General features: G+C 43.4%; 1 protein-coding gene across 1 annotated transcript; it reads left to right on the top strand.

The window, feature by feature from the left end:
* The first annotated feature begins 566 nt into the window (after positions 1–566).
* LOC109409311 (Krueppel homolog 1) lies at positions 567–6,214 on the top strand. Its single transcript, XM_062843668.1, has 3 exons — positions 567–1,454; positions 1,523–2,495; positions 3,195–6,214. Exons 1-3 carry the CDS (start codon positions 611–613, stop codon positions 3,532–3,534), a joined length of 2,157 nt encoding a protein of 718 aa, XP_062699652.1. The 5' UTR covers positions 567–610; the 3' UTR covers positions 3,535–6,214.
* The last annotated feature ends 3,577 nt before the right edge of the window (positions 6,215–9,791 follow it).

Raw genomic sequence — 9,791 nt, 5'->3', positions numbered from 1 at the left:
GCAGCAAGCGAATTCCATCTCGCGGATATTCTAATCGGATAATGATAAGTGTAGGTAGGGGCAGCCTAATCATAAGAAGAGAGCCACACATTGGCTGACTGACTGCAGTAAAATGCGTCATCGAATCGCGCGAGCGCACCTGTTGTCTGGAGATTGGCTGGCTCGCTCGGTGGCTGGCTGCATGGTTAAGGGAAAAATGGAAAACGGTTTCGGACAGAGATTACAGGATGAGGCGCAATGAGGGGCACGTGGTTTCCGCGTTCATCCCAGATGCGCCGGGCTAGTTGTGATAATTGACCAATTATGGGCATGTGCAGGCAGGGGATGTAAGTTTGACGTAGTTTTGGGGCACTTTTTGGAAATTTGGTTGGTGTCTTCTTGATTTAGAAATGGGCAGGCACATCAGTCATCTGCCCATGGGTGAACTTTCCCCTGATTGGGGCGTTGTGTACTTCGGGGTTGGGGTTACTTCTGACGTGTGTGATTGGTAGATTGAGTTCGATTCGCAAATTCGATAATTCGTAGAATTAAAATGATTGCACTAGACAAAATCCAACAACTACTAATCAAGTGCTTTTCGATTTCTCCTTCTCTTACAGAAATACGCAAAATGGTGTACTACACGGGATTACCGTTGCTGATGCAACAAGCAGAGAACAACACAATCACCCAGCTATGCTTCAACGCGCAGAATGATCATTCCCAGTCGCAATCCCAGCAGCAACAGCAGCAGTTGCCAATAGATCAGTCACTTCTCCATCAACAACAGCAGCAGCAGCAACAACAGCATAGGTTCCAGCAGCAACAGGTCGTCAATCTGAGCAACGTCCAAAGCAACGCTCAGTTGAACCAGCAGCACACCAGCGTTCCCTACACGAACTTCCACCAGCAGAGCAACGGAGGACTCGTGCCAACTACCATACCGCAGACCAGCCCTCCGCCTGCCAGTGCTGCCAAGTTCCGCTGCGAACAGTGCAACATGAACTTCGGTAGCAAAAGTGCCCACACCAGTCACATGAAATCTCACGCCAAGCAGCAACAACAGCAGCAGCAGATGGCAGCGGAGAGCAAAGGCGGTGGCATCAGTGCCAAGGGGCTGCTTAACGGGCCGACCACTCCGGCCGATCCGTACCAGTGCGATGTGTGCAAGAAGACGTTTGCCGTGCCGGCCCGGCTGGTGCGGCACTACCGGACGCACACCGGCGAGCGCCCGTTCGAGTGCGAATTTTGCCATAAGATGTTTAGTGTTAAGGAGAACCTGCAGGTCCACCGGCGGATCCACACCAAGGAACGGCCCTACAAGTGCGACATCTGCGAGCGAGCGTTCGAGCACAGCGGCAAGCTGCACCGGCACATGCGGATCCACACGGGCGAACGGCCGCACAAGTGCAACGTGTGCGGAAAGACGTTCATCCAGTCCGGCCAACTAGTCATCCACATGCGGACCCATACCGGTAAGTTTGATGGCGGGGATTTTAGGGAGAAGGACGCCATTTTTAAATTCTGTTTTATCTTCCAACAGGTGAGAAACCGTACAAATGTCCGGTTGAAGGCTGCGGCAAGGGTTTCACGTGCTCGAAACAGTTGAAGGTGCACTCGCGCACTCACACCGGTGAGAAACCGTACCATTGTGATATTTGCTTCCGGGATTTCGGGTACAACCACGTGCTGAAGTTGCACAGGGTGCAGCACTACGGTTCGAAGTGCTACAAATGCACCATTTGTGACGAGACGTTCAAGAGCAAGAAGGAGATGGAAGCCCACATCAAGGGCCATGCCAACGAAATCCCGGATGAGGAAGAGACTGAAACCAAGCCCCTGGTGGCGGTGCCATCGGGTAGCTCCAGTAGTCGGAGCAGTTTGGTGGAGTATTCGTCTAGCGCGAGTAGTCTAGCCGCGGCGGACAGCTTGTCCACGATGGAAGACGCCATGGAACTCGAAGAAGATCTCCACACGCCGAAGGTAGAGTTCCATGACCAGCAGAGCAGCGGCAGCAGCAGTAGTAGAAGCCAAGGAAGCAGTAGCGGCAGCAGAACAAACGAAAACAACATTCATTATTATTCGCAGTTCGAGCAGTCGGTGCTCCGAAGCTATGGAGTCCAATCCGGAGTGAACCCCGCCCTTCTGGCAGCGGCATCAATCGCGGCAGCCGCCACTGCTTCGACAGCCGAACAACATGAAAACATCCAAAGCAATAGGACACCATCACCGCCGCCGTTGGTAGTGTTCTCGCAGCAACAGCACCCACAGCAGCAGCAACAACAACAGCATCATCAACAACAATTGATGAGCTCGAATGTGGTAGACCGGTTGACACCGCCGTCCTCGCAGCAACTACCGACATCTATAGACCTGATGATCCAACATATGCCGGCGCAACAGCGCTTCAAGCGAGAAGAGTCACCGGTCCAAGCAGACGCCTTCCTATACAAACCGTTGTCAATCATGAAACATCACGGCTACTTTGCTCCGGCTTCGCAGGTTTCCGAATTCAGGTAAGTGTCCCTGATAAAACTTCGATGACTGTAGATACTGGTGCTTCCGTGTGCCTAAGTAAATATCAACCTGCCCCAACTCATTCAGAACTCTCAGACACATTCAATACTGAAAAATTCTAAACTATTGCAATTACACCAACAAAGCAGGCCATGAAAACGTTTAAGACTTCTCAAGTCATTTTGACAGACCACATACATGCACGAAAAAGACAGATCATATATTCTACTTTATCGGTCTTGTTGCCGTCCTTTTCATGCTCATGTAATATCTGTCAAAATGATCTGAGAGTTGTCAATCATTTTCAGGTTAGGTTCGTTGGTGTAGTGAAGAATTTCTTGAAAGCAGCAAGACTTGGCATCTCGTTTTAAGCGTGTAAGTTTAAACTGAAACGCGCTTGCTTCGATGAAGCTGTGTTATAAACAAATGAGTCAATGCCTTCTGCGATCAATGAGGTACAGATACAGGTGGCGCAGATAAACATTGCGAACCACTAGTTGTCTCTTTTGTTCTACCGCTGACTAAATGCAACTCAATTAGTGACGTCTGTACCTTATTGTTCTGCGATTACTGTGATGTACTCTTAATTGAAAATAATGAAACTTTGAAAGCTTGTACTCAAAATATGTACAGCATATGGCTAAACGTAACGAACTAACATAACCTCTCTTCCGCATTCTCCTTCCCACCCCTTCCAGGTCATCCAGCGATCTCGTCCGACAGGTGGAGGCGGCCATCGCCGGCACGGAAAATCTCCTCACGCCGCCCCGTTCCTCGCCGGAATCGCCCGAACGGTCCTCGTCGCCCGAGTCCGATTCAGTATTAATGGCCGACCGGGACAACAACACCCTGCCGCCGAGGAAGCGGAAGCTCTACTTCAAGAACGAAACGCCGCAAGATCTGCACCTGAATCACTTGGCCCATCACCATCACCACCAGCATTCGGCGGACCACTTGGCGGTGCCGAGCAGCTCAACGCCCCCGTCGCCACCGGCCATGCGGATGAGTTCCGTCATCCAGTACGCCAAGGCGTCGTAAAGTGGTGACATCAGGGTGATACTTTTCTTCAGGGCGGCCATATTCGATGTAGAGTGAGCAACGCGTATAGTTACAAGGTTAGCCAGCGGCTTAGTTGATAGAGGAAAGCAGACTTATTAGTGGATAGCTAAATTAATGGTAACGTTTTTAGAAGGTAATATTTATCTACAAGCGTAGAATGTAGCGAGTCAGATTTAAGGCAAATCATACATACAAACACATACACACATACATACATACACACTAAATTCAAGAAGACTGTCTCAGGTTAATCAGTCATTACATTTGATAAGTTTATCGCTTCTTCTGGAATGTGGATTGTTGACAGCTGAGCGAAGGTTGACAGTGAAGTTGCGGAGAAAGTTTGGCAACACTGCAGGCGGCGTCTTATCCGAATAAAATGTGAGCGAACTAAGGCAGAGGGTGTTTTGGAAAAAGGAAAATATTAAGACTGTTGAATTGTCAAAAAATTCTAGTAACCAAGAAATATTTTAAGGTGATTAGGTAATGACAAGGCAGAATCTAAATAAAGTTGGATCAAAACCGGAATAGGGCAATATATTTTACTGACAAATCACATTTTCTGGATAGAGGTATCAATCTAGCGCCGAAAGTAAACCAACGGCAACTGAGAATAATCGAAATTTGAAGGCCATTTGAAAAGACTAGCTTTTTACTGTAGCAAGAAACGAAACATCATTAAAGCAAGCAAAGAAGGTAAGAAGAGCGGAAAAGATAGACTGGAATTCCCCAAAAGTAATGTTTAGCGATAGGAAACCAAACAAACACTTTTTCGAGTTCGAAAAATCATTAGTACGTAAGTGTCTTTTTCCTGATTTAAAGAAAAATCTACAATCCTAAATGCTATTGAACATAGGAAAATAATCAGCAACACAGCAACATATTAGCAAATAATTGGATAGTTACAATTGATTACAATTGAGTACACACCACTACAAACACTGCCAACTACAACAGAAGAAAAAACGAAAACTGCAACAAGAACTACACTCAAAACAGCAATAGATGCAAAAAACTGAAAACAATCAGGGAACTGGCAGCACTGTACAGCCACGCAGCCAATTTTTTTTTGATAGCGATGCAACCTTTACACGGAAAAAGAAAACCACCCGCCGGGCAGTGCGGAAACTGACACACACACAAACTCTGCAACAACAAGCGGAAGAACATACCTCAACTGCGAAAAAATAACTGAATGTTTGCCGAATATCTCTGGGAACACTGTACATAAGAAGCGCATCCCCAGTGATGAGCAATCTGACGCTTTCATTCAACGGAAGAACAAGTGTTTGGTTCTGATCTCTTCTAAATCTATCGGTAATCGCGGCGAGAGATGCGTGTGTCTTTCGGCACATGCACACTCAGCAGCAACCACTCCATTTATGGTTAATTTCGTCTCGTACGCCACCCTTAGAATATGCTTTAAGATATTGTGTAGTTTGTACATTCGAAGTAAACAAGCAACCACATACAGAACAATGCATTTAATACACTATTTTAAAAATAGTTGGTTTAGAGTTAGATTCGAGCAGGCGAGCACTCGGATGCAGCCTGCTTCGATCATACACAGAAAAAAAATACATCCGTGATTTTTCATCTCTAAGTTTTGTTTGTTAGAGCATCGAAAGGAGAGCTTTTGTTTTGTTTGGTGTTTAGCAGCTTCCAAATTTCCCATGAACTGTTCATGGCTCCACAGTTGTTTCTCTTGTTTGAGTTATCCACGAACCACGAAATTTCGTTCCTTATTTCGACTTTATTTACGTTCGCCAAAAATTGCTACTTGCTCTGTACCAATCTATTGTTCACGAGAACACTACTGCATAGCATTCTGTGAAGACCTTCCCCTAGTATGAATAATTAAACCGTAAAATGTGTCGTTGTTCACCATTCGTAGCATACAAATAGCCGAAGTTTGTGGTTTCTGTTGATCTGTTTTCCGTTTTCTCAAATGCGTTTTTCTAATCATTAGTAGGCAAAAGGGAAAGAATTTGAAATTCTGTTACATTTTCATCAAGTTGACTTAAAACATATATAGCTTAAAAAATAAAAACAAAACATTATATAATCAGTGGTACACATTGAGCGAAAGGTAGCGAACATCAAAACTGATAGGCAATATTCACCCGAAACACTTTTACTATGTAAAAAGGTTGGAGGACTTGAATGAGAATGGAAATATATACAAACAATAATTAGAGAATGGTACTGTTTCATCAAAACCATAAAACCATGTTAAAGCAATCTTCTAAAATTGCTGTATCTACGCTATATATAATCGAAAACTAAAACCGCAATAAAAATTGTGACGACACGAAAAAATGCAAAAACAAACTCACCAAAATCAACCCCGCTTTAGTAGGTCCTTGTTTTCTGTCTTCACACACGCCTCAGTGTAGTTTGATACAGTCATTATATGATCTTCTAAAATAAATGGTAAGCATATGAATAACAAAACATTAAGAAAAAAATCATCCACATTTATAAGGAGGAAGAAAAACTCGAGAGGAATGCAACAAAAGCTGGTTCGATGGAAACAAGTTTCTTTTGTGACATAGGACTAAACCGGAAAAAATGAAAATAAAATGACGCGAGTGACCATTAGCAGTCTCGATTGTAAGTAAAAGCGAAAATAAACTGAATTATTCTATTGAATCGTAAACTTTGTTGTTACCTTGATATGAAAAACTATCCGAACGGTCCAATCGTATGATTTTACACGGGTTTGGAGGAAACACTCCTTTTGAAAATCTGCAATGTGTTTTAAAGTTTTCTTAGTCGTACTTTCTGCCTCGCGTTGCTCTGTTCGTACTCTTCGGACGTTAACACTTAGGGGCTGTTCATAAACCACGTAGACCAAAATTTGGTCATCTCAGAACCCCCCTCCCCCCCCGTAGACTTTTGTCCATACAAAAAAAAATGAAATTTGTATGGAGCGTAGACTTTGACCAGACCCCCCCCCCTCCCATCAAAAAGTCTACGTGGTTTTTGAACGGCCCCTTATCTGCCTGCGTAACTGTATATATCTTTAAAAGACATGGATGGACACGTTTTTATGTTTCCAGTGAGATATTCGCTCTTTGAAGGAAACACGACACTAAATAACGGACTAGCGTGCAACACCCAGTGGCACAGCCGAAAACTTTTCCTGACAGCTGCGGCGGGAATCGAACCCGCACTTCTCAGCACGATGCGACTAAATGCTTGATGACAGCCGCAAGTCGCACGATCACGAAGCCACACATCTTTTTCGGCACGAACTCTGTGCGTGCATTCGCCTTTTAGTCTAGCGATAGTTGTCTCCAACCGTTGTTGCTTGTGTACATTCGGCCGTTCCAATTTTGCAAAAAAATTGAAATATTAAAAGTTCTATATTGAAAAATATTGGTTGCCAGTCATTTGAACGAATGCCATCTAGCCTAATGCAGTTAAGTCGAATGCCATTTTGGGCGAAAGGGTCATTTGGCCGATTGCCGTTTGTTCCAAAAATTAATGATGACCTCAAGTGATCATGTCCCTGTTCTTCACTTCAGTATTAATTAAAAGGAATGTGGAGCCTCGTAGCAGTGCGGTTAGGGTCACCAAGCTTCTAATCGCACTATGCTTTGTGGTGAGAGTTTGATTGCCGCTCCGGGCGATGAAACTTTTCGTGAGGATAGTCTCTTCTGCGTATCTACTGGTGCATGTTCCGTGTGTCCCTTATATAGTGTTAAGTTTCATTCAGTCTGTACAGCCTCCGCAACTAACATTTATTGTGAATGTAAACGTCAACAAAGCGTCCTCAATAAGGCTTGATGCTGGGTTACTGTGTTGTACATATGGACGGAAGCTTCTATGCAAGCCCTATACCAATGAATCTGGCGAACTTAATCCACATGTATATGCTGTGCGAGCAGCTTCTATGCCACCAAGTCAAAGCTCTTTTCTCGGCTCCTATGTAACCACTAACTGAATAACATCTTGAGAAGGCGCTTTTTCAGCTTTTTCACAATTGTTAAATAATAGTTATATGGCATCCCCAAATTAATCGATTATATATAATTAGGTTATGGATACCGTGACGCAGTACATGTGGAACTGTAATTATCGCTTTTAAAATTGAATAATTAAAGTACTTGTCGCTACTTCGAATCGAACTCCCGATCTTTGTATCCACTGGTCTCAACGATGTCCTCGCTGCCACATTGCTATATATAAATAGCATAGAAAATAGCCCGTTTTGTTTTCCTCCAGACAAGGCTTCATAATTGTGCCACAAGAAACCTTACCCAACTTCATCTTGCTGCGAAAGCTTGTGAAGCGTCAAACCCAATAATCTTTACATTGAACAAGCTGTGTGGTTGCGCCGAGTGGTTCTTCGTCTCAGTTTCTAGCTGAAAGAGTGTTCTTTAAACAGCTACGAAGGGCTGCTGTTTTGTGTGTTTGACAATAATGTTTACATCCGACAAGCCGTGCTGGTGTGCCAACAGTTTCTTTATTACAGCTTCTGTATAGCTGTAATGATATCGCATAACGGCCTCCAAAGCGCTGCTGGTTTGTGGAAGTGTTCGTATTACGAATTGTACTGTATAGTAGCAGCTTTTTTGTTAGTGGGGGCTCCCACTCGATTTGTTCAAGTTTTTACATCTTCCGGGAAATTTCACGGAGTTGAAGTAGAATGCAGTAAAGGTAGCCCCAGTGACAAGAGTTTGATTTCTGAAAACCGAGTTTGGTAGCTGTATGTTGCTTATGTTGCAGTCGTGTATTAGCTTATGGTTTATATTTGACTAGCTTCCCTTTTATTCAGTGTTGACTGCTTTAATTCGATGGTTACGCAACAGAAAGCAAATGACTGAAGCTTATAGTGCTGAAAATGTTAGTTGGGTCTGGCTGAAGACAATGTCCGCGTCTTTTTATAATCCTTTCGATTACCAAACATCCCATAAAAAGAGTGTGAAAAAACGCTTTTTTCACTATAACTTTCGTTTTTTGATATTTTGCAACCAAATTTTGACACAAGTAGCACATACTTTTCTAAGTTAGGGATTTGCTGAGGACTGTTGGAATGGCCACCTGGTTCCGGAGTTATTACAGAGTTAAAATGACGATTAACGAAAAGGGAATTTTGTCGATATGAAGACAGTTTAGTTTTCAGACCAAAGTGAACTAGCGTGATAGAACAATATGTCTGAAAGTCCATCCTGGTCACCAAGTACCTTGGAACCCGTTTTACGGATGTTCCGGGGAGTGTCCGACCATTTGGTCGAATGCCGTTTGACAGAATTGAGATCAAAAGAATTTAGAGACCTGGACAAACTTTTAATAACATTCTAGCTGACAATATGATCATCAGAAATTATTCCTTCTTTTAATCATAGGCTATTCTTTCTACTTTTAAGAGATAAGTTGACGTTGAAATTGCGAATATTTTTGTCAAATACGAAATTCATGCGACACCTCAAACTTCGTGATTTTTCAAGATACCTACCTACATCATTCTGAGCTGTTTTCTGTCATCCAAGATACTGTTGACCATTTTGGAATCGATATGCGAATTTCCCGGGAATCGGTTCCGGTGTCAAACTTGATGGTTTTGAAAGTTATGGAGTTTCCACTAAAAATCGCTACAGTGATTAACTCCAGCAACTTCTCCCAAGATTTTTCTAGAAATAATGATACTTCTCGGAATTCTTAAGAAATTCCTCAAGAAAATTCTATTGGGATTTCTGGTGGGATTACACTGCTCGACAAAATTTTACAAAATTTGGTGTTATGGGATGAGAAAAAAAAATAACAGGGGTTTGGGACCCTAGAAGTGTCATAGTGGAAGATTTTTTGAAAAATATTGGACCGGGCCTTCACAGTTTAAAACCGAAGTTTGTATGGAGAACTTGGGGTGTTCAATTGATATGTGCATTAGAACGTGCCGTGCATATTTTTAGGCGTTTTCGGTATTTGGGTTAGTTTCGTTATTGTCTAAAGCCTAAATGTATGTACAGCGCGTTCTAATGCACATATCAATTGAACACCCCAAGTTCTCCATACAAACTTCGGTTTTGAACTGTGAAGGCCCGGTCCAATATTTTTAAAAAAATCTTTCACTATGACACTTCTAGGGTCCCAAACCCCTGTTATTTTTTTTTTGCTGGCTCCGGAAATTTTTGCTGGCTGCTCCTGCTGCGGTTCTTTCAGCTATTTCTCCTGGAACTCCTCCAGAAATTCTGGCAGTGATACCCTCCAGAACTTTATTGGGGATTCCC

The sequence above is a fragment of the Aedes albopictus genome, unplaced genomic scaffold, assembly GCF_035046485.1.
Source record: "Aedes albopictus strain Foshan unplaced genomic scaffold, AalbF5 HiC_scaffold_429, whole genome shotgun sequence".
Taxonomy (NCBI): Eukaryota; Metazoa; Arthropoda; class Insecta; order Diptera; family Culicidae; genus Aedes; species Aedes albopictus.
This window is presented reverse-complemented; position numbering and strand designations above follow the sequence as displayed.

Coding starts and splice junctions, on each gene's coding strand:
- LOC109409311 (XM_062843668.1), top strand. CDS start 611: ATGGTGTACTACACGGGATTACCGTTGCTGATGCAACAAGCAGAGAAC. Junction 1,455..1,522: donor CCACATGCGGACCCATACCG/GTAAGTTTGATG, acceptor ATCTTCCAACAG/GTGAGAAACCGTACAAATGT. Junction 2,496..3,194: donor TCGCAGGTTTCCGAATTCAG/GTAAGTGTCCCT, acceptor CACCCCTTCCAG/GTCATCCAGCGATCTCGTCC.